This window comes from Macrotis lagotis, chromosome 2 (genome assembly GCF_037893015.1).
Source record: "Macrotis lagotis isolate mMagLag1 chromosome 2, bilby.v1.9.chrom.fasta, whole genome shotgun sequence".
Lineage (NCBI taxonomy): Eukaryota > Metazoa > Chordata > Mammalia > Peramelemorphia > Peramelidae > Macrotis > Macrotis lagotis.
The window spans coordinates 172,537,915-172,562,584 of record NC_133659.1 but is presented as its reverse complement, the minus strand read 5'-3'; the positions used below and the strand labels follow the sequence as shown (position 1 = coordinate 172,562,584).

The 24,670-nt window shown below is 39.4% G+C and overlaps 2 protein-coding genes across 2 annotated transcripts in view; both read left to right on the top strand.

The window, feature by feature from the left end:
- The first annotated feature begins 202 nt into the window (after window positions 1–202).
- SMG8 (SMG8 nonsense mediated mRNA decay factor) lies at window positions 203–5,284 on the top strand. Its single transcript, XM_074223579.1, has 4 exons — window positions 203–1,992; window positions 2,526–2,671; window positions 3,470–4,342; window positions 4,822–5,284. The coding sequence occupies exons 1-4, from the start codon at window positions 243–245 to the stop codon at window positions 5,017–5,019; spliced, it is 2,967 nt and encodes a 988-aa protein (XP_074079680.1). The 5' UTR covers window positions 203–242; the 3' UTR covers window positions 5,020–5,284.
- A 6,727-nt stretch (window positions 5,285–12,011) lies between these two features.
- Window positions 12,012–24,670, top strand: part of GDPD1 (glycerophosphodiester phosphodiesterase domain containing 1) — a 55,005-nt gene continuing 42,346 nt past the window's right edge. Inside the window, exon 1 of the mRNA XM_074223580.1 lies at window positions 12,012–12,314. Within this exon, the coding sequence (XP_074079681.1) occupies window positions 12,173–12,314 (142 nt within the window). The 5' untranslated portion in view covers window positions 12,012–12,172. The remainder of the gene's footprint in view (window positions 12,315–24,670) is intronic.

The window sequence follows — 24,670 nt, the reverse complement described above, 5'->3', positions numbered from 1 at the left end:
AGACTCACCGGCTTTTTCGGGGGGCGGTTAAGTAAGGGCAGCCCCGGAAGGGAGGCGGCTCCCGCAGGCCGGGCTCCCGCAGGCCGGGCTCCCGCAGCCCGGCGCCCGGAGCAGCCGCGGGGAGGGGGCCGGGGGACGGACCCGGGGGACGGACCGGAAGTGGCCCTGACAGCGCTCGCGGGGCCGGAAGCGTGTCCGGGACGGCCCGGGCCCGGAAGGAGCGGGAGGAGCGGCGCGGCGTCATGGCGGGCCCGGTCAGCCTGCGGGAGCTGCTGCTCGGGGCGGCGGCGGGGGTCGGCGCCGCCAGCCCCGCGGGGTCGCCGGCGGAGGGCGGCGGCGGCGGGGCGGGCGGGGCGGAGCCGCCGTGGCGGGAGGACGAGATCTGCGTGGTGGGGATCTTCGGGAAGACGGCGCTGCGCCTCAGCTCCGAGAAGTTCTCGCTGGTGAACACCGTGTGCGACCGGCAGGTCTTCCCGCTGTTCCGCCGCCAGGGCCCGGCGGAGCCGGCGCCCGGCTCGGCCGCCGAGGCCGGGGCCGCGGGGGAGGCCGGCGGGGCCGGGGACGCCAGGGCCGGCGGCGGGGAGGCGGCCCCGGAGGCGGCCAAGGAGGACCCGACCTCCCAGGACTACAGCCTCCTCCAGGCCTACTACAACCAGGAGAGCAAAGTCCTGTACCTGCTGCTCACCTCCATCTGCGACAACTCGCAGCTGCTCCGGGCCTGCCGGGCCCTGCAGAGCGGGGAGGTCGGGGGCGGCCTCTCGGCCCTGCCGCACGCCGAAGCCCACGAGTTCTGGAAGCACCAAGAGAAGCTGCAGTGCCTCAGCCTCCTCTACCTCTTCTCCGTCTGCCACATCCTTCTCCTGGTCCACCCCACCTGCTCCTTTGATATCACCTACGACCGGGTCTTCCGAGCCCTGGACGGGCTGAGGCAGAAGGTGCTGCCCCTCCTCAAGACCGCCATCAAGGACTGCCCGGTCGGCAAAGACTGGAAGCTCAATTGCCGGCCTTGCCCCCCCAGGCTCCTCTTTCTCTTTCAACTCAACGGGGCTCTCAAGGTGGACCCTCCCCGGAACCAGGACCCAGCGCATCCGGATAAGCCCAAGAAGCACTCGCCCAAAAGGAGGCTGCAGCACGCGCTGGAGGACCAGATTTACCGCATCTTTCGGAAGAGTCGCGTCCTGACCAATCAGAGTATCAACTGCCTCTTCACCGTCCCTGCCAACCAGGCTTTCGTGTACATCGTCCCCGGAGGCCAGGAGGAAGACCCCGTGGGCATGCTGCTGGACCAGCTTCGGAGCCACTGCACCGTGAAAGACCCCGAGTCCCTGTTGGTCCCTGCACCCCTCTCTGGACCCAGGCGCTACCAGGTGATGCGGCAACACAGCCGGCAGCAGCTCTCCTTCCACATAGAGAACAGCAGCAGCTCCAGCTCTTCTTCGGGCCAGCTCGTGGACTTCACCCTCCGAGAGTTTCTGTGGCAGCACGTTGAGCTGGTCCTAAGCAAGAAAGGTTTTGACGACAGTGTGGGCAGGAACCCACAGCCTTCCCACTTCGAACTCCCTACCTATCAGAAGTGGATAGCAGCCGCTTCGAAATTATACGAAGTGGCCATCGATGGGAAAGAGGAAGACCCCGCTTCTCCCACGGGAGAAATCACCTCCAAGATTTTAAGCAGTATCAAAGTTCTGGAGGGGTTTTTGGACATCGACACAAAGTTTTCGGAAAACCGTTGTCAGAAAGCATTGCCCATGGCGCACAGTGCCTACCAGTCCAATCTGCCCCACAATTATACAATGACTGTCCATAAGAATCAGCTTGCCCAGGCTCTTCGGGTATATAGCCAACATGCCCGGGGCCCTGCCTTTCACAAATATGCTATGCAGTTGCATGAGGACTGCTACAAATTTTGGAGCAATGGTCACCAACTTTGTGAGGAGAGGAGCTTAACAGATCAACACTGTGTACATAAATTTCACTCGCTACCTAAATCAGGTAGCTGAAATTTTCTTAATTGTTTGGAAGTCACTTTGTTTCATCTGAGTTTTTGTTTTGGTTCATAAGAGAATCCTACATATTTAGAAAGAGGCAAACAAAACTTAATATGTCCATCAATAATGTTCACCCAAATTAAAATATGAAAAACTAGTCTTAAGAATATCAGAATATAGCAAATGATAACCAGGAAATGGAATTAAAATGTTAAACTAAATATTGAACTCTTAATATAGCCAGATGTATTCACTCAAGAAATCTTTACTGAGCATATACTTCTAACAAGGCACTATGCTAGATGCTGTTTGGTCAATGTGATGTTGGTAAGCAACAGAGATTTCCAAAGAAACCTTGGATCTTTTAAAAAAATGTGTTTTTTTAACTTTTTTTGTTTCTTCTGCAATATACTTTAAACTTCTGTCTGTTAGAGAATTTTTCAGAAAAATTCCGAGATTGGATATAGTTGAATATAGCTTAAGCTTGAATTTCTCTTGATGTTTGTGAAGTAAATTATGCTCATTGATCTATTATAGGAGAAAAGCCAGAAGCTGATAGAAATCCTCCTGTCCTGTATCATAACAGCAGAGCTCGGTCCACTGGTGCCTGTAACTGTGGAAGGAAGCAAGCACCTCGAGATGACCCCTTTGATATCAAAGCAGCTAATTATGACTTTTATCAGGTAATTACTTAATGTTCATTTTCATTTGTTCTCTGTATACCAGGTAATTGAAAAATAAGTTTAATTTCTTTAAAAAAAACTTAACATTAAACTTCAAATAGCCTATTAACTATTTACATTCAAATTAATTTATCTTAGTGCATAAAGTATTTTTGGTTACTTTTTTTGGAGAGATTGGGGAGGAGAGGGGTATCCCAAGGAATGGAACATTGCATACAATTTTGGATTTTTTTCTATAGATTGGTTTTTCTAAGTTTTTTTCTTCCCCTTTTTCTCTTTTTTTCAAAAAAAAATATGTCATTTTATGAGGGCTCACTCTTAAATAGGGAGGAACATAAGGAAAATTCAGGTGATGTTAAAAGATAGCAATAAAAATTTAATCTATAAAATAGTATCATGAGAGAACAGTAGTCACACAAGATGGACAGACATGGATGGTTGAAGTCTGCATGTTTGAAGGGAAAATCCAAATTGATTAGATCATAGGTCATTTGAATATGAAGCATCATACCAATTTTCCAGGTCTCCCTCTCAGTACTCATTAGACCTCTTTGTCCATTTGTTTCATTCACTTTTCCTTTCTGTTGTTATAGTTAATTAATCTAGGAGAAAGAGGATGTGATAACTGTGTTTAGATGGTTATGAATGCTTACAGTAAAAAGAGCTCACTATGATCTGACATTAGTTTTCATGAATGTTAAATTACAGTGGTTGGTTATTTGGCTTAAATGATGGGTTTTGATATTTTTTAATCCTCTTGCCTGAAATAAAAGATTAATTTTATTGCATTTTTCATAGCTTCTAGAAGAAAAATGTTGTGGAAAACTAGATCATATAAATTTCCCAATATTTGAGCCAAGTACCCCTGATCCTGCTCCTGCTAAAAATGAATCATCGCCTGCCCCTCCAGATACAGATGCTGAGAAACTTAAAGAAAAAGAACCTCAAACCCAAGGAGACAGCACAAGCCTGAGTTTAGCATTGAGTCTTGGTCAGTCCACTGACAGCTTAGGCACATATCCAGCTGATCCACAAGCAGGAGGAGACAACCCTGAAGCCCATGGACAAGGGGAAGTAAAAACTGAGAAACGTCCAAACTTGGTTGATCGTCAGGCTTCTACTGTTGAGTATCTCCCAGGCATGCTACATTCTAATTGCCCTAAAGGTCTTTTACCCAAATTTTCCAGTTGGTCTTTGGTCAAACTAGGCCCTGCTAAATCTTATAACTTTCATACTGGCTTAGACCAACAGGGTTTCATTCCAGGAACAAATTATCTTATGCCTTGGGACATTGTCATCAGGACAAGATCTGAAGATGAGGGAGACTTGGATACAAACTCTTGGCCGGCTCCAAACAAAGCTGTCCCTGGAAAGAGAAGTTCAGTTGTCATGGGAAGAGGAAGGCGACGGGATGACATAGCTCGAGCTTTTGTGGGATTTGAATATGAAGACTCTCGTGGTCGGAGGTTCATGTGCTCTGGACCTGACAAAGTGATGAAAGTAATGGGGAGCGGGCCAAAGGAATCCGCAATCAAAGCCCTCAATAGTGATATGCCCTTATATATTCTATCATCATCCCAGGGTCGAGGACTAAAACCGCATTATGCTCAACTTATGAGGCTTTTTATTGTGGTTCCTGATGCTCCTTTACAGATAATACTAACGCCTCAGGTAAGGAAGGAAAGGAAAGAATATTGATATGTCTTTTGAGCACATCAGCAAGCACTTTGTTTTAAAATTGTAACATAAAAGTAATTGAATGAGCAATGTTACTGAATGCCTTTTGTGTGCATTCTGCAGTATCAGGCAAAATTTATACTTTTTTTAGATAGCATTGATTTCTGAAAAGGAGAAATAAAATGTATTGGTTTTTCCAACCGATATGGGAAATTAATTCAGGAATTGGTATTTAAATTTTAAATCTCTAGGGAAAGACAGTTATTTGAAATTTATTATAGACCAAATAGGTCACTTAGACTATTATTAACCAAATAAGTTGGATGTGGATCATTTTTAGAGATGCAAGCATATCTGCTTAGTCATGTTGTTTAAGCCCAATGATTAATTTGTTAGGATATTGTGCCATTGCTTTTATTGTTAAGTGACCTTTTTGAGAAATATAAAATTTTTTTCTTTACATTTTTTCCTAGGTTCAGCCAGGCCCACCACCTTGTCCAGTATTCTACCCTGAGAAGCAGGAAATCACCCTTCCACCTGATGGACTGTGGGTACTACGGTTCCCTTATGCTTATGTGACTGATCGAGGACCTTGTTTTCCTCCCAAGGAAAATGTGCAGTTAATGAGCTACAAGGTCATCCGAGGGGTTCTTAAAGCGGTCACACAGTAGTGTTTTCCAAACAGATCAATCCTATTCTTGAACTGCTTTTTCAGCTCAACATGGCTTTTGATTGCAAGGGTTTAACATCTGGACAGTAATTGTTCCATTATTTGGGAATATTGTTGCTATTTATTGGGAATACAGTTCACCTTCCTAATAAAAATTGAATGTTCTCAAAAGGAACAAGAAAGATACAGCTATTCCTGTTGATCCCTCTTATTTCCTTCTTTGTGTTTCAGTGTTCTACATTAAAGCGTAATCTTCTATACTTGAATTTGCATCCCAAAATGTTGAAAGATGAAAGATAATCCTGGTAATGGATAAAATAGATGTTTGGACTGGGATTTTCATTAAGAGGTAGTTATTAAAAATTTCATCAAAATACAGTAATAGTTGATAAGATTAATCTGGTAAGGGTGAAAGGTGGTGTGGCTTCTTAAATTAAAAACTCATTTATCAAATATTGTTGATTCTGGTAAGGCTTTTTTTGTGGAGGTTTTTTAAGACCATTATATTCTTGGGCCAAAGATGGACCAGTTTTTGAAATAAGTATTGAAACTTACTGAAATAATCATTAGTCCAATATAAAATTATTTTTAAATATTTATGCCATGAAACAATCCATTGAGACATAGAATCTTCTTTACCCTTGTTGGAAGACATGAATAAAAGATACTGGTACTGATGTGTTAGACTTAGTTAACAACCTTTTCAGCAAAAATGAGCAGCCCTAGATACCAACAAAATTAAGTGTAGTTTTTTAAATATTTTATTGTTGCTTTTTACTCTTATTATCACTGCCATTTCCTAATCTTCCCTTTTCTGAAAATAGAAGATTCCTTTATAACAAATACATATAATCAGAAAAAACTAATTAATACATTGACTATATTTGAAAATGTATGCCTTATTCTTTGCATATTGCCTACCACTTTTGCCAAGGCAGAGAGAAGCATACTTTATATTAAGTCCTCTTTAGTCAAAATTGGCCACTGCATTGATGATATTTTAATATTTTTTGTTACATTGTTGTGGTGTAAATTACTGTCTTGAGTATGCTCTATAAGGTTCATACATGTCTTTATAATTTTGTGAGATAGTCTTATTTGTGATTTCTTATGGTACAGTAATAGCAGCTAGGTGGTGCAGTGGATAGTTCTGAAGTCAGGCCTCATCAGAGTCAGGAAGACTCATCTTCCCAGAGGGCAAATCTGGTCTCAGCCACTTAGTATCTGTGTGACCCTGAGCAAAGTTATTAAACCCTGTTTGCCTTAGTTTCTTCAACTGTAAAATGAGCTGGAGGAGGAAATGGCAAACTGTTCCAGTATCTTTGCCAAGAAAACTCCATATGGAGCCATGAAGAATTGAAATAATGAATATTCCATTAGTTCATATCCTTTCCTGACTAGTTGATGAATGTTTGATTTCCTTCTAGCTTTTTGATATTAGAAAAACTGCTTCGTATATACATATATTTTTAATGTATGGAATTTTTTCCTCCATCACCTTTTTGGGATGAGTGTGTGTATATATATATATATATATATATATATATATATATATATATGCTTAAATAGTGCTATTGCTATGTCAGATGATATGTAGTTTAATGCAGTGGGGTTCACCTCAAATAGAAATGGGGTCCACCTAACTGAACATAAGTATTCTTGTAGACTACATATTGATTTGAAAAAACACATATTAACATTATCTCTGTTTTATTTATTTTGTTAAATAGTTTTCAATTGCATTTTATTCTTGTTCAGGTAACACTTTGGGGGAAATGTTATTAGTCATCAGTGATTGTGAGAGTATTTGACCAACCTGGTTTAGTGAATTTTTCCCCACATAATTCCAAACTGTTCATCAGAATTTTGGGGCCAATTGACAGTTCTACTGTCAGTGCAGCAGTGTTTCAGCCTTTGCACAGGGCTCCTAACAATTATCATTTTTTCTTCTGTCATCTTTGCCAAATGGATGAAAATAATACAATGGAACCTCAGAGTTGGTTTTATGAAAGCTTCAGATTTTTTGTGATTGAAATCTTTCATTTAATCCTCTAATCTCCCTTAGCCCATGTTTTGTTAGTTATTCTTCCTAACCAAAGTTGTCCAGGATACCTCTTTCCATTTGCAAGTAATTTTTTCAATGCTATGCATTTTTTTATTTAAGGTCATGTATCTAATTTGGAGCTTATTTTGTAATAAATGTTGTTGGTCTAATTTTTGCCAGGCAACTTTACATTTTTCAAAAGTAGGTTTTCCTGAAAAGGGAGAAAGTTAGTGGTGGTTTATTTTAAAGTAAAAGAAAAAATTATGTAATCAGGTAACTTTTTTTTTCAAAGCCAGTTTTATTAGCAGTATATTTTTGCCCATTTACCTGTGACTTCATTAAGTAAATAGAAACTGAGCTAGTGAGGATTGTTTGTATCCGCCAATGAGTTCTACCTTAATGCATTGTCTTTCATATCAGTTTCTAGAGTCTTGACAGTTTGCCTACTTTTTTCCTAGAGGGATGAGGAGTTTGTACTGAAAATCAATCGGTATTACTTAGACACTGAGTTTCTCTATGGGACAGTTAAAATTTTTAAAAAAAATTTATTCTTTATTGCCAGCAGCTATATAAGGTGACAGTTAAAGGTCTTTGGAAGCATGTTTCTGATGAGCAATAACATTCTTAGTGCTTGGGTTTTTTTTGGTGGAACTCTTATCCTGTTACCCTGTTTAAAGTAATATATAAGGGGCAGCTAGGTGGCATAGTGAATAGAGTCCTGAAGTCAAATCTGGCCTTTAACATTTAATAATTGCCTAGCTGTGTGACCTTGGGCAAGTTACCCTTAACCCCACTGACTTAAATAAAAATAAAATAAAAAAATAAAGTTAATATATAACCCTTCCATATTTTCCTCTAGTAATAATGGAAATACATTTTAGTTGGAATTTTTGTAAAATCACAGATTCCTCAACTAGTAGTATTTATTAAATGAGTAGCATGTTAATTTTTTAAAAGTCCTTAAACAACTTGACAGATTTTTTTTTTGTCAAGTTTTTTTTTTATTGTGCACTAAACCTGTAAAAATGACATTTTTGGTAATTTTCTTATATCTGATTATAGCAAAAAATAGAAAGAAAAACTAATGATTTTTTTTGAAATTCATAATTTGGCTCCATCTTCTCTTTGTGGTCTTATAATTTGCTCCCCTTCACACATTTGTGATCCAGTTACATGGCCTGCTTTCAAGATATTCTGTCCTTTTTCTCCTTGCCTTTTCACTTCCTCTCTCCCATGCTTGGAATGCACACTCTTTGTTCACTTCTGCCTCTTTAGAATGTCAACTCAAATTCCACTTTCAGCAAGAGATATTTCTCATCTCCTTAAACTCCAGAGCCTTTAACATTGCCTTCTGTCTGTTCTTTGTATCCTACATGTACCAAGTTATTTTCATGTTGTCTTCCCCATTATAATGTGAGGTCCTTGAGAAAGGGGAGTATCTTTACCTTTCTTTGTTTCTTTGCATAACACAGTGCCTGGTTCATGGTTGGTGCTTAATAAATTTTTGTTGATTGACTGAAAGTTACATTCCCCCAGAGTTCATTCTTCTTTCTCCTGTCTGAAGAGAGAATAATAAAGGAAGTCTGTTTATAAATAGATGTGTTCTTTAAAAGTTGAATATAAATTGGGTTTTTTGAAAGGTTGAATATATTTATTCTGTACCTTATTTTTTTTAATTAGGTTTTTTTTCTATCTTGTACTTTACAAGTAGGTGTTTCCCAAGACTCAAGTGTAGAAACTCCAGGAAAAAAGAGTGAGGTAAAGACAAAAGCCATCAGTAAAATGATTTTTGGAGGGAGAGGAAGATGGGGATGAATGGTACTAGGAAATTTTTACTATGTTAAGGACATATAAACTTAAGAATTGACCATAATTCTCTAAGTATTCTGTGTCTAAGAGACATCTAGAGATGTGGGAGATTTCTTTTTTATAACAGCCTCAAAAAAGGATAGAAATGTGGATCATAGACTTGGTATTGAAGGAAACCTTGATGGCTATTTAGTCACAACTCCCTCATTTTACAGGTGAGATTGCTTAAGTCTGAACATATAGGTAAGTGGCAGAACAGAGATCCAAGCCCAAGTCTTCTCTCTTCAAAGCCACAGTGATTCCAATTCCTACCACTTCTTACTCTACTTTAAGGAAAATAAATCATGGATTTGACTTTCCTTTTTTTTTTTGGAAGCCATTATCAACCTGTCCCACCTTTTGGTATTCTTTAAGCTCACTGGGGCAATTAGGTGTTGAAGTGGATAGAGTGCTGGGTCTGGAGTTAGGAAGACTCCTCTTCATGAGTTAAAATCTGGCCTCAGACATTTGTGACCCTGGGCAAGTCACTTAAATTTGTTTGCCTCAGTTTCCTCATCTGTAAAATAAATTGGAGAAGAAAATGGCAAACCAATCTAATATTCTCTGCCAAGAAAACCCCAAATCTTGTTGAGAAGAGTCAGAAATTACAAAAAGCTTATGTATAAAATAATACTCTTTATTTGCTCAAGATTTACTTATTTCCAGTGATCCCTTAGTTCTGATATTCTGAGATTTGGTGAAGAAGGTCCGTAAACCATCCTTTTTCAAGTAAGTTTTTTTTTCCTTTATAATTCACAAGATATTGTCCAACAATGCTATGATTTTCTTTTTAAAGTATTTCATAGATTGTTATTCTCCACTTTCCTAGTAGTGAATATCTTCTAAGAGTATCTTTTACTTTTTAGTGCCTTATTGTAGCATAGAGATGATCCTGGTATTTTAAAAGCTTCCTTTACCAAATAGATTCTACCAAGCTGGAAAGACTTTGAGTATGAGGCTAATGCCAGGTTAGGATTAGCCTAGTTAAATTCAGAGATTTCATCAACAGAAGGTTGGTTTACATTGGATAGATAGGGAGCCATCATCTAAGTAGCTCAAAAAAACCACTTACCAAGTTGTAAAAAGTAATATATGATTGTGGAGAAGGAAGTACCTATGCTAACAAAATAATAGATGATAAAGTTAAACTGTTTATATCTTACCTTTGTAGGATGAAGAGTTCTAATTTTCGAACATACATGCCCTTGCAAACCATCAATCATAAGTCTTTTAGGATGTGGCAATCAGAATTGTACTGAGTTTTCCAGGCCTGGCGTCCTAATGGAAAGAAAACTGAACCTGGGAGTGAGAACCCTATGTTAAGTCCTGATTCTAATACTTACTAGCTGTGAGGTAAAGTTACTTAATCTTTTCTAGTTACTTAATCTTTTCTGGACCTTAGTTTCCTTCTTTATAAAACAAAGGAATTGGACAGATCACCCTAAAACTTCTTTCAGCACTATTTCAATGAGTTTATGACTTGGACAAGGCCAGGACAAAGTATTCTTTTTTATTTATCCTTTCAATAAAGTATAAAATGATTTCTAAATTACATTTTTGGTCTGATTATTCAGTAACACTGAAAGGCCCAGAATTTAAGAATCCTTTGTAGGACTGAGTGGTTGTCTTCTAAATGTGATGCATTTTTTTTTTAATCCATAAGGTTAAAGAAATTAGAGATAGTTAAGATGAAAATTTTTATTTTAAAGAAAAATCATATTTTTGTGTCAAATGATATTCTAATGTTAAGTATATTTTTTTCCCTAAATACCTTAATTTCTTTATACTTGAAACAGTTGTCTTTCTTTAGATTTACACATCCATAGCATTTTCTTTATTTCTTTTTGGAGGCAGTGTAGGTGGAAGATTTCATATGTCTAATCTATTAAAGTTTGAGATTAAGAATTCATTCCATCTCTACTTTTGCTTTTAAAGACCCTTGTATCTTTTGTACAGGGATTATTTATTAGTCCTACTAATAAATGTGTTTGTACCTAGATGTTCTTCCTACCTCATATGTATGTAAAAATATTTTCTTACTGGCTTAGAATTTTTTTGTGAATGGTTTCTCAAATGATGAACTGCTTCACTTGTTTAACTTACCTGATTTCAAGTGGGTAATCAATTGTTCCATCTCAAAAGATTTAATTTTCTTTCTTGAAAGAATGCCAGATTGTTTTTTAATTGCCATTTAGCTACCTAGTTTCTGTTTTTTGAATACCTGACCTTTTCAGGGCCTGTGGTGTACTTTTCCTGAACTTCCACTTTTTGTTTTTTCTTAAGTTTTAGGAAGAAATTTATTTGGTCCTTTGGTAGATGAGAGAACTGGAGGCTCCCTATCTAAGCTCTTTGAGGTTCACATTATATAAGATTCAGATAGGTCCATGAAATGCTGCCAACTCGTAGAGAGGGCAGATTCACAAACTGTATTAATAAGCAAAAACATTCACGTTATAGTCGATAGAAATGTAAACATAAACATTCAAATTTGAGGAATCCCAAAACACAAATTTAGGTTGTACCCAAGACTTGAGAGGGCTCCAAGTATTCCCAGCAGGTTCCTAAATTTTTTTTAAACAATCTTGCATTTTTTTAGTTCTGGCATATTTGCAGTTTCTGAAATGTATATTGGTGATTGAACCGATTTAAAACCCACATTCACTTTCATGAATAGGTTGGCAGCCTGGTGTGACTTTGTAGCTGGCTTTTGTCTAAGTCTCTTCATTTTTGTGGGCTTTAGTTTATCCGTGTGTAAAATGATCGTCTAAGGTTCTTTGTAACTGATGGTAATTATGCTCTACGATTCAGTCAATAATCTTGCTTTTGGCTACCCGGAATGAGGGGAGGTATAGCTTGGAATCTAAAGATTGCTTATGGAACTTACAAAACTTAGTGATGAATTTTAAAAATTACATTGATAAATTATGCTAGTTCGCCTTTTAGCCTGGGCATCTGCTCTGGTGCCTTTCCTAGCGGCTTCTCCGCTTCAGGTTGGGAAGCTTCCCGCGAGTCATCCATGAGCGCCTGCGCGTTGGGACCCCTTTGTCCCCCCCCCCGCCTCCGGGCCCGGCGGCGCCTGCGCAGTGGGCCCTGCGCCGACAAGTGTATTAGAAGGCCGGCTCCGGCGGGGGGCGAGCAGACCTCGAGCAGCCGCCGGAGCTGCGGGCTCTCTCGTGGGCGCCGCCACCTCAGCCGCCGGGCTCGCAGGGCCGCGGGCTAGGGGCGGGGGCCATCCAGGGCCCTCCCCACCCCAGCCGCCGCGATGTCGTCCTCGGCGGCGATTTACCTGCTGTCCACCCTGGGCGGCTACGTGGTGACCTCGTTCCTGCTGCTCAAGTACCCGACGCTGCTGCACCAGAGGAAGAAGCAGCGGTTCCTCAGCAAGCACATCTCCCACCGCGGAGGTGAGCCGGGGGGCGCAGGCCACGGGGCGCAGGCCACGGGGCGCCTCCGCGTTTCCCTGGGAACGCGGGGGCGCCGCAACGACGGCCCCGCGCGGGGGGCGGCCGGGAGAGGAGGGGCGCGGGGGCCGCCGGGGGCCTTTAAAGCCGGGCTCGACGCCGGGGCGCGGAGGCCGGGGAAGGGCCCGAGGTGCTGATCGAGGGGCCTGGGAGGGCCCCGGCCCCGGCCGGGGCGCCGACCGGCCGCCGCGCGCTCCACGCAGCCGCTCGGGGCCCGGCGCGCGGGGGGCATCGGGGCTCCGCCGCGGGGCCGACTCAAGGTCACTGCAGGCGCAGCCGGGCCGGGGTCGCCTGGCCCCACCTGCGCGGCCCCCCACCTGCGCGCCCCCCACCTGCGCGGCCCCCACCTGCGCGGCCGGCGCTGGCAGGGAGCGAGGCGCAGTGAGCCCAGCGCTAAGAGCCCTCGGCTTGGGATCGCTCCCGACACTGCCGTGCCGGCGCCCTGGACCGCGCAGCCCCGGGAGTCCCTCCGAGGAGCTCTGCTCTTATTATAGGAGATGGTGATTTTGAGAATACAAGTCTTTCTGCTTAGATCTCTAGGTCAGAGGTCTTCGCAAAAGCACGTACAGTGAATAAAAAACGTTTTAAAGTGTCTGTTTAGTTAATAAATGGTTATTTATTAATAATAAACTAGGTTTAATAATAATAACCACGCTAATAAGCCTACTTATTGCCAGGCAATGAAAGTACAAAGGAAAATTAAAAGTCCTTGCCTTGAAAGAACTTAGATATTGGTGTTCCTCAGACACGGGCATCAAGCCATACCTGCCTGGAACGTTTTAAGATGTGTCTTTTAAAATCTATTAGCCTCTTTAAGACAAATCTTTAACTTTAAAATGAGGTGAAAATAGGTCATTTATCATTTTACAAACATGTGTGAAATGCTTTTTATGTGCCAGGTACTAGGTTAAACAGTAGGGGCACAAAGAACAGAAAAAGGTCTTATCTAAAGATAGATTTAAACTTTATGCTAGTCCGTTCCTGTTGAGGTAGGAGGTAAAGTTTCTCACTATTCACTAGTTATTAACTACCCAAACCTGGATCAATGTGTTTCTATGTAGATGTGGTGTATGCATTTGGTGACTAAACTGCAGGAATTTGAATAAACACAATTATCTTATCCTATGAGCTAAATATCAAGCTTTAGAATTGGATCTCTTGCCCTGTAATCCATTTTCATTGGTGATGATCCAGTTGAGGATAAGGAAGTTCAGGAAAAAAATGAAAATGATTAATTCTTCAGTTACTGATACATCAGCTATTTTAATCAAACGATCAAATGATGACCTATATAATAGGTACATGGAGTGCTGGGACTGGATGAAAGAAGATATGAGTTCAGATTCAACCTTTGGGCACTTATTAGCTATATGATGTTGGGCAAATCACTTAAGCAGGGCTTGTCTCAGGTTGTTTAACCGGATAATAGGGATAATAATATCAACACCTACCTCCCAGAATTGTTTTGAGGATCAAAGGAGATATTGTTAAAGGTCTGGCTGTAGAGCTGTAATGTAAACTGAAGATCCAGTGACCTCACCCAGTAGATCCTAATCTCTGAGAATAGAAAATCCCTTTTGATAACAAATTTTGAATTCCTTTCACTTGAATCTGCAATTAGTGTAACATTGATTGAGAAGGCACAGAATAAGAATGATTGGTGTACATATGAATATGTGGTACTAGTTTCATTCTTCCCCTCATTTCACTGAAGAGAAAGGTAAAAAATGAGCTGTTGAGTACCTGGCCAAACTGGGAATAGAAGACAAACTTCCTACCGTTTAATTTGCTATTCATCCTATTACCCAGGCTGCTAGCAAATTATTTCTAAAACACTTTCCCCATTATCATGAAAACTTTTTCCCATTTGTTTCAAATTATTTAATTATTAATTTGAAAAGTATTATAGTATACTGTAAAGAGACCTGGATTTGAATATCTGCTTTAATTACCTACTACTTATAATGCTTGTATCTATAATTTACAGTGTTGATTGGATTAAATTAGAATATATGTAGAGCATGGTGTCTGTGAAATTCCACATAAATCTCAGTATGTACTTACTCATTACTTATTTGTAATAGGCCACTATTACATATATAAATAGGTATATTTATATAATGTAGGAATATTCAAAGAGGAGTAACTGAAACCACTATTTCATGCCAGTCTAGCTATTTCTGCTGACCTTCTAGAATAGGTTTATAGCCCTGAAGGTATTATAGTAAGATGTCATATGAATTCTTCCTAAATGATTCCTATATGATATAAAGAAGCCCCAACTTATCCAGTGTATGTGATCTGAAAAACACTGTATTTGAGCACACTACCCATGAATATATTGAATATTCAGGATAAAAACTTAACAACCAAAATTTAACGACAGTGTTTTATTTTTGAAAGGATTTTTTTTTATTAAAAGGATATTTAAAAGCAAAATGTTGTAATGGAATTAATAGCTCTATTAAAACCATCTGTCACAAATTAGAGATGCCAGGTGAGAGACAGTGCCGTAGTAAGCTGTACCTCTTTTGTCTAGTAAAAATCCTGTCCTTTGACTCATTCAAAGTTGCTTCTTGAACTGTGTGTGTAAAAGAGAGTTGTATATCATAAGTAGTTGAAATATTGTTCATACTATTTAAAAATGTATAATTTGAACTGTATAAAAGTGGACTTGAGAATATCTGCTTTATTTTTCACTTAAGAATGGAATCATGTTATGCCAACAAACTTTCAAATTTTTGCTCTTAAATCTTACCCAAAGAAGCCTGTAAGTATTTTAAGGGTATTTCCAAAAACAGAATTTCATTTAGGAGAAGAGGGAAGCTTTAGACTAAACAGTAGAAGATGTGTGTTTTGTTGACTTTGATGTTCTTGTGATGTCTTTGGATGAGATTCAGGAAAAAGACCACATTCTTATGTTTGTTTTTTCAGATGATTCTGTTTTAATGTCTATGTACTATAATAAGGAAACAACCTTACACTTCTGATTTGAGATCATTCCATACTTTGCTGGAAAAAAATGTAAAACTAATTTATTAAGAATTAACTACATGTCAGTTATTGAACTAGGCACCAAAGATTTAAAAAAAAGAATGAAAATAAGCCTGCCCTTGAAGGACTTTACTTTCTGTTGTGAGAGGTGTAATGAGAAGTGCACAAATACAAAATACATACAAAATAAGTAGGCAGGGGCTTGTTGGTCAGTAAGGGACTAGGGGGTGAAATCCCTAAGTAGGTAATGCCACCTGTGAGAAACAGCAAATAGGTAGATTTGATTGGATGGATCGCAGAGGAGCCTTATCATAAGTCAGGTTATGAGAGACTTTAAATACTAAATGGAAGAGTTTGTATTTGACCTTTGAAGTGAGGTGAAGCAACTAATAAAACTTTTCAGACTGAATTAGTAGTATGGCTAGACCTATGCTTTTTTGTTGGCTAAGAGGAATAGTTGAAGAAGGAGACCAATTAAGAGACTGTAGGTAGCTCTAGATGAGAGGTTAATGAGGGCCAGTCTGACCTAAATTGGTAGCAGTGAAGGGAAGAGATAATATTGATAATCGTCATCACCATTATTTACATAGTACAGCACTTTAAGGTTTATATAATGCTTTATAAATATCTCATTTTAATTCTATAAGATATGGTATAATTAGTTATACATGGTATAATTCTATAAGACATGGTTTGATTCCAAGATTTGCAGACCTGGATTACTGAAAGTATGTCATGCTTTTAAGAAAAATAGGGAAGTTAGAAAAGTGGATGGGTTTTGGTAGAAAGATAATGGAAAAGAAAATGCTTTTGTATTTGACCTACCTCATATGCTATTAATAATTTTATTTCTAGATAGATGAGATACTGATTTCACAAAAAGAGAGGTAGTAGTGAGTATGGTGTATAGAAAGAAAACTAATCTTAGAGCCAGGGCCCTATCATGGGTAACCTAACTATATAACTATAGATTATATCTAACTCCAGACCAGAGGTGTTGAACACATACCCACATGCCATAAATAATTAGTTCTCCTTATTCCTACATACTTATTTACATCTAGAGAGATAATTTTTAAGTTATATTTAAAATCAAACTACTGTAATGGAATTAATAACTCCACTAATATGGTGGATCATAAATTAGAGGTTACTAGGTGAAAGACAGAGGATATGTGTCAAAGACAATATAACAGTACTCCTGAATGAGACTCACACCAGATTAAAATTGAAATCATATTGAGATATAGTTAAAAAAAATTGGATGATATAGATGATGTAAATATGTGGTTTCTTAAGAGTGCACCTGCAAGGATCCTTATATAGAACATGTGTTTATATATCAAAATGACTTTGCTGATTATAAGTTACAACTTAATATAAGTTAACATTTTTTCTGAATATTCAGTAGTTCCATAATATACCTGTGACCTGTGACAGTCAATACCCATATCCTATTCCTGTTTGAGTTAAAAGGGAATAGGATACATGGTGAGTGAAATATTCCCAATAAAACCTTTTTAGTGTTAATATTCCTAGTGAAGTCCTCTCAGAGTTAAGAAATATTAAAGAAAACACAAATATTATTACAAGAAAGGCCTTTGTATTCCAAACAGGCAGCTCACTTTCCTAACTTTTGATTAAGACTATTTTTACTGACCAGGAAGATAGTAGACTCTTCCCATGAAAAAACCTTGCATTCCAAAGAAGCTCATAAGCCTCTTGTTTGATGATAAGACTTTTTACTGACTAAGATGATAGTAGACTTTTTTAGACCTTGCATGCACAGACAGTATTTCATTTAGATGTAGAAGGTCATTAAAAATCTTTTTGATGGGGCAGCTAGGTGTCACAGTGAATAGAGCACTGATCCTGGAGTCAGAAGGGCCTGTGTTCAAATCCTGCCTCAGTCACTTAACCCCATTGCCTTGCCAAAAAGAAAATCTTTTTGATATTCTCACCATCTGGATGATGAAGTAATATTTAATGAAAATGTTTTATTCTTCTCTTCATTACTAGGTAAATTTTTTTCATGTAGAAATTGTAACTCTGAAGACCCTACAAATTGGGTCGGAAGAGGAGGGGGTTAGGAAGGGGGAATCATAGTGATATAATCTTGCTTGGTTTGAATCCAGGGTGCAGCTCCTTGATCTTCACTACCTTTGTGAGACTTGGAGTGTGCCCTTCTGTACAGAAAAGTAAATAAACTTTTTTTCTTTTTGTTTGGAGGAATCTCTCAATTTTTTAAGTGGATTTTTATCCATTTAAAACAATGGTAACTACCTTCAAATGGAAATCAAAATTAGGTTTGGAGAGTTCATATAAATATAAATGTATATATATATATATACACACACACACACACACACACAGATATATATGATTCATCCACAAGAAATGGTTAACAGCCTGCTACTTACCATAAGTAATTACAATCAGTAACATTTACATGTGTAGAGAGTGCTTTAAGATTTACAAAGCACTTTTCCTCAACTCTGTGATAGGGCGGCTAGGCCCTGGAGTCAGGAGTTACCTGACACTTAATAATTACCTAGCTGTGTGACCTTGGGCAAGCCACTTAACCCCATTTGCCTTGCAAAAACCTAAAAAAAAAACCCAAAACCTCTGTGATAAAGTACTATTAATCCCTTTGACCATATGAGGAAAAACGAAACTTAGAGAATTAAGGGCTTCCCTATGGCTATCTAGGAGAAAGTAACAGAGGCAGGAAGCAAACCCTAGTCTCTTGGACTCCCAAGTCTTGGGACACTTTTGACTATGATTTTGTTTGTAGACTTTCTAAGGACTGACTAAGTGGTGTGAATGGGGGGAGCAAAATTGGATTTATTCAGGGAAGACTTTCTCAAGAAGTTGAGTAATTTTTGCCTTGTTGAAAAGGTAAATAGTATGGAGGGAAGGCATATTTAAAAGTATAGAGGCTGGGGGCGGCTAGGTGGTGTAGTGGATAAAGCACCGGCCTTGGAGTCAGGAGTACCTGGGTTCAAATCTGGTCTCAGACACTTAATAATTACCTAGCTGTGTGGCCTTGGGCAAGCCACTTAACCCCATTTGCCTTGCAAAAAAATAGCCATTAAAAGTATAGAGGCTGGACTGTGTGAATCATGTGAGCGATAGCTTGGGAACTTAGCTGTCTGCAGTGGACATCTTCTAATAGAAATTACTTACATATTGTTTCCAACTATAATAACTTTTCAGAATGGGCACTTTTGGGACTTATGTGAAAAAAATTATTTATGGCAAGTCTGCTTCTGTTCTATGATCATTGATATTTCATAAAAGGAAAAATATCAAATAATTCCTTGAACAATAGTAGATCTTTTAATTATGCCCTAGTTATTATTCAGGCTTCCAATGTGTTATTGTTAAAAGTAATTTGCAAGCATTAACATCATTTATCAAGCTATAAAATGATCTTTACTAATGTAAATGTGTGTTCAAATAAGAACTAATGAGTTTCACTTTTAAATTGAAAATAAGGGAAAAGGGGGCAGGTAGCAGTGGATAGAGCCACTGACCCTGGAGTCAGGAGGACCTGATTTCAAATCAGGCTTCAGATCCTTATTAATTAATTACCAAGCTGTGTGGCCTTGGGTAGATCACTTAACTCCCATTGCCTTATAAAAAAAATAGCAAAATTTAAAATAAGATAAGGGGAAAGTGTCTGTGTGTGTGTGTGACATTGACCATGTTTTTTGGGTACCTCACAAAGGGCTAGCTATAAAAATTGTCATTAAAAACTTGCTTATAAAAGGATAATGGTCATTGTTGGAAGGGATGTGGGAAATCTGGGATACTATTACACTGTTGGAGCTGTGAACTCATCCAACCTTTCTGGAGAGCTATTTGGAACTATGCCCAAAGGGCAACAAAAATGTGCATACCCTTTGACCCAGCAATACCACTACTGGGTCTATATCCTGAAGAGATGAAGAAAAAGGGTAAAAACATTACTTGTACAAAAATATTTATAGCAGCCCTGTTTGTGGTGGCAGAGAATTGGAAATCAAGTAAATGTCCTTCAGTTGGGGAATGGCTTAGCAAACTGTGGTATATGTATGTCATGGAACACTATTGTTCTATTAGAAACCAGGAGGGACGGGATTTCAGGGAAGCCTGGAGGGATTTGCATGAACTGATGCTGAGTGAGATGAGCAGAACCAGAAAAACACTGTACACCCTAACAGCAATGTGGGAGTGATGTTCAACCTTGAAGGACTTGCTCATTCCATCAGTGCAACAATCGGGAGCAATTTTGGGCTGTCTGCAAAGGAGAGTGCCATCTGTATCCAGATAAGGAGCTGCTGTGGAGTTTGAACAAAGTTCAAGGATTATTCCCTTTAATTTAGGAAAAAAACATATCTTATTGTCTGATCTTGTTGCCTCTTAGAATTCATGTCTCTTCTCTAAGGATATGATTTCTCTCATCACACCCAATTTGGATCAAGGTACAACATAGAAACAAAGTAAAGACTGACAGATTGCTTTCCATGGGGATGGGGTGGGGGGGGGGAAGTAAGATTGGGGGGAAATTGTAAAACTCAAATAATATATTTAATAAAAATTAATAAAAAAAAACTTGCTTATAGGATGTTGGATCTTTTTTTTTGTTGTTGTTGTTTTGTTTTTGCAAAGCAGATGGGGTTAAGTGATTTGCCCAAGGCCACACAACTAGATAATTATTTAGTGCCTGAGACCGAATTTGAACCCAGGTACTCCTGACTCCAGGGCTGGTGCTTTATCCACTGCGCCACCTAGCCGCCCCAGGATATTGGATCTTAATGACATTTATGTGCCCTATATATTGAATGACTCAAAGATATATGAGAATATAGATGGAAATTGGTATGTAAATTTTCTAGGTAAAAATTATTTATATTTTTCAAAGCATTTTAAGAAGTCTCTCAAACCCGCCCCCCCCCCATCTGATGTTTTTATTAGTTCTACATACTAAAGGTTCTTTCTCCAGGGGTGTTTTTATATGTTGGAAGATTTGCGTGACATTCTGCCCAACCTATGATTTTCTTAAGAGGAAGCTTACTCTACCAGAAAAGAACAGTAGTTTCTTTTCTGTTTGTCATTTTAGAGAATTATCTGAAGCACTGTGAAACTGAGTGACTTGTCCAGAATCACCCAGCTGTAACTTGTCAGAGGTGTTTTTTTTTTTTTTTAAGGCAATGGGGTTAAGCAACTTGCCCAAGGTCACACAGCTAGGTAATTATTAAATGTCTGAGATTGGATTTGAACTCAGGGTCCTCCTGACTCCAGGGCTGGTGCTGTATCCACTGAGCCACCTAGCTGCCCTAGAAGCGTTCTTGATGCGAGGGCAAACTCTCCCTCCTGCCCTACCTGATTAATAAGTAGGTTGGATAACTCCATAATTCAAGAGGACAATTTTATACTAGGAGTTTAGAGGAAAGAGCTATCAGAGATCAGTATTTGGTGAAATAATCTCTAAAACCAAAGGATCATGGACCTCACAAAGGAGGGAGGTCTTGAACTAGGGATAAGTGAATAGAAATTGGAAATTGTAGACAACGGAAACTATAGGAACAAGGACAGAAAAAGGATTGAATGTGAGTGTAAAAAGAAAGAATAGGGTGACTGGATTGTATCAGAGGCCCAAAATGACAATACCTTGTATTCATTATGATGATATTGTCCTTCATTTTCAAAGAAGATCTTGATATCAAAGAGTTACATGTATATGAATTAGATATAAAGGAGGAGGTGCTGTGCAAAGTCACCAGCCTCATTTTTTCTTCCAGTGGCTAGGTAGGGTTTAGGAGGACTAGAGATGGCACTGGATGAAGGGCCTTTCCCAGGTCACAGTTTGACTGAAACAAGACCATTCAGTGATTAAGGTTATTTAAGAGAGCTGAAGAAAAGCCAAGAATGGCCACTCCAAAAAAAAAAAAAAAATGAAGCAGGGTTTCTTAGTGATAAAGGCTGATAAGAAACAGAAAGGCCTCTTTTGCAAAGTTCAAAAGAAGAAAAACTATTTGAGGAGGAAAGACACTCGGGATTTCTGGCCAAAAGAGAAATTTGATGATCCTCTTCATTAATAACTTAATACTATTATTATTAATAATAATTCATATTATTTTACATTCATTATGAACCAATCAGGGTCCAAATAATGATCAAGGGGGCTTAGTCTGGGACCCATTATTGGCCTGTCTAGGAGAGCCTGAATGATTTGGGCTTGGTGGCTATTTAGGTAGTTACCCACAGATAGAGGAAGAAAGAAAAGGAAAGGAGGGTAAACAGAAAGAGAGGAGCTATATAGTCCAATTTGCCAGCAATGGGACCTGCTCCAATTACTTACTACTCCAATTCTTTTTTTTATTAACATTTTGTTTTCCAATTATATACAATAGTAGTTTCTACCTATCTTTTTTTGTGAGGTTTTGAATTTTACAATTCCCCCCTTCTCTCCCCCCCAATAGAAGGCTGTCTGACAGTCTTTACATTGTTTCCATGCTATACATTGATTGAAATTGAATGTGTTATAAGAGTAAATATAACCCCCCCCCCCAAGAAGATGAGAAACCTCAAGAATAGAGAGAGAAAATGTACTTCATTCTGTCTTGCTTCCAATGGCTCTGTCTCTGGAGTGAGTCACTTTCTTTATCATAATTCACCAGAGAAGTTGCTTCAATATTTTTCCTACAGTTGCTATTATTAGCTGTACCTCCACTCTATTTCTCCCCACTCTCATTTATTATATTCTCTTTCTCCTTTCATCCTGGTCCTGTCCAAAAGTGTGCTGTATCTGAGTACCCTCTTCCTTGATCTTCCCTCTCTTCTATCATCTATTCTCCCCTTCCCTCCCCCCATTCCCCCTCATCCTGTCCCTTTCCTCCCATCCTTCTCCAGGGTAAGATAATTTCCTCACCCCATTAAGTGTGTATGTTATTTTCTCTCTGAGCCATTTCTGATGAGAATGAAGGCTCACTCATTCCCCTTGCCTTCCCCCTTTCCACTCCATTGAAAAAAAAAAAGCTTTTTCTTGGCTGTTAGGTGAAATTTTTTAACTTCTTCATCTCCTTTCCCTTCCTCCCAGTATTTTCCTTTGTCACCCATTTATTCCATCTTTTTACTATATTATACCATCATATTCCGCTACTTCCTATGTCCTGTCTGTATATGCTCCTTCTAACAGCTCTTATAAATGAGAAAGTTCATGAGTTATCAGTATCTTCTTCCCATGCAGGAATACAAAGCAGTTCAAAATCATTAAGTTCCTCATAGTTAATCCACCCCCTCTATGGTTCACCAGAGTCTTGTACTTGGAGATCAAACTTTCTGTTCAGCTCTGGTTGTTTCAACAGGAAAGTTTGAAAGTCCCCAGTTTCATTGAAAGTCCATGTTCTCCCCTGAAATAGGATGTTCAGTTTTGCTGGGTAGTTGACTCTCGGTTATAAACCAAGATCTATTGCTTTCTGGAATATCATATTCCAATCTCTACGAGCCCTTAATGTAGATGCTGCTAGATCCTGTGTAATCCTATTAAGACTATGGAGCCTTGGTAGTTGAATTGTTTGTTGCTGGCAACTTTTAGAATTGTCTCTTAGATTTGGGAGTTTTGGGAATTTGACTATAATATTCCTGGAAGTTTTTCTTTTGGGATCTCTTTCAGGAGGTGAACAGTGAATTCCCTCAATTTCTATTTTACCCTCTGCTTCTAGGATCTCAGGGCAGTTTTGTTGTATTATTTCTTGAAAAATGAAGTCTCAGCTCTTTTCCTGATTGTAGCTTTCAGAAAGCCCAATAAGTTTTAAATTATTTTTTCTGGATCTGTTTTTGAGGTTGGTTGTTTTTTCCCCACCCCTTCAAGTTGTTACGGAAGCTGTGCTGTGACTGGAGTTTTTTCCCAACCCCTCGTCTTGGTAAAATAACCTTTCCTGCGGAGCCTCCAAGTTATCTTGGACTAGGAAAATGTATCACTCAGTCTTTCTGTGGGTTCTGCCCCTCTAAAATTTGGCTAGAGTCATAATTTGTTAGCTTTTAGAGAGGAAGGAGTTCCTGGGAAATGCTGCCTTCATGTTGCCATCTTGGCTCCACCCCTCCTACCCCTTCAGTTCTTGAAGAAGATCATGACATCAGGGAGGTGCTTTAGGTCTACAAAACATTTTTCCTCATCTAACCCATTAAATAAATAATGCATTTATTATCCTTCAGTAAATTACTGAATCTCTCAGTCTGCTTTTTCATCTGTAAAGTTTATATAATTTCAAGCTAAGTACCTTGGCAGCTAGGTGGCATAGTGGATAGAGTTCAAGGACACAGGAAGACTGAGTTCAAATCTGGCCTCAGACACTAATGACTTGGCCTTGGGAAAGTTACTTTAACCCTGTTGCCTCAGGTTCCTCATCTGTAAAATGAACTGGAGAAGAAAGTGGCAAACCACTCCGGTATTTTTGCCAAGAAAATCCCAAATGGGTCATGCAGAGTTGGACACACTGAAAAATGATTGAACAACAAGTTCTGGCAGGGAGAGCCCACATTTATATAAACCCTGTACTAAATAATTTTACAATTAAAATTTCATTTTATCTAACAACCAGCACATGAGATAGATGCTATTTTTATTTTCATTTTACAAATGAGGAAATTGAGACACGATGAATGTCTTGTTCAAGTCATACATATAATGGATGTCTAGGTCAGATTTGAACCCAGGTCTTACTGGGTTTAGGCCCAGCACCCTATCTTGTATGTCACCTGGTTTCACTATTTAAACCTGATTTATTCTCTCACATTCCATATCTATTCTATCTCCCTCCCCCCTCCCCCCTTCTTTTCTCTCTCCTCTCCTCTCCTTTCCCTCTTCCTTCTCTTCCTTTTTTCTCTTGCTTTTCCTTTGGCTCTCCCTCTTTTTCCTCCCTCTCTCCCCCCCCTTCTTTCTTTACTCTCTTCTCTTCCCTCCTTCCTATAGAACTGTCATTAGAGGATAGGGACTGGAGGCTGGCGGGTAGGACAGCTAGGTGGTACAGTAGATAGAACACCAGCCCTAGAGTCAGGAGGGCCTGAGTTCAAAACTGGTCTCAGACATTTAATTGCATAGCTGTGTGACCTTGGGCAAGTCACTTAACCCCATTGACTTAAGTAAAATTAGTGTCTGAAATTTGACCATTGTTACAAACCCTCTTGTATTAGACATGAAGATCTTTGTGACTTCAAGCCTTGCTCTCTAGTCATTACTGCTTCCCCAGAGATATTTTGAACAAACAGATCACCTTACCTTGTTATTTATTGACAATATAGAAGCCATGAATTCCCCC

Excerpts from the sequence above, each read along its gene's own strand:
- SMG8 (XM_074223579.1), top strand. The coding sequence starts at position 243 with ATGGCGGGCCCGGTCAGCCTGCGGGAGCTGCTGCTCGGGGCGGCGGCG. Across the intron at positions 1,993-2,525 it reads TCACTCGCTACCTAAATCAG|GAGAAAAGCCAGAAGCTGAT; the intron begins GTAGCTGAAATT and ends GATCTATTATAG. Across the intron at positions 2,672-3,469 it reads CTAATTATGACTTTTATCAG|CTTCTAGAAGAAAAATGTTG; the intron begins GTAATTACTTAA and ends CATTTTTCATAG.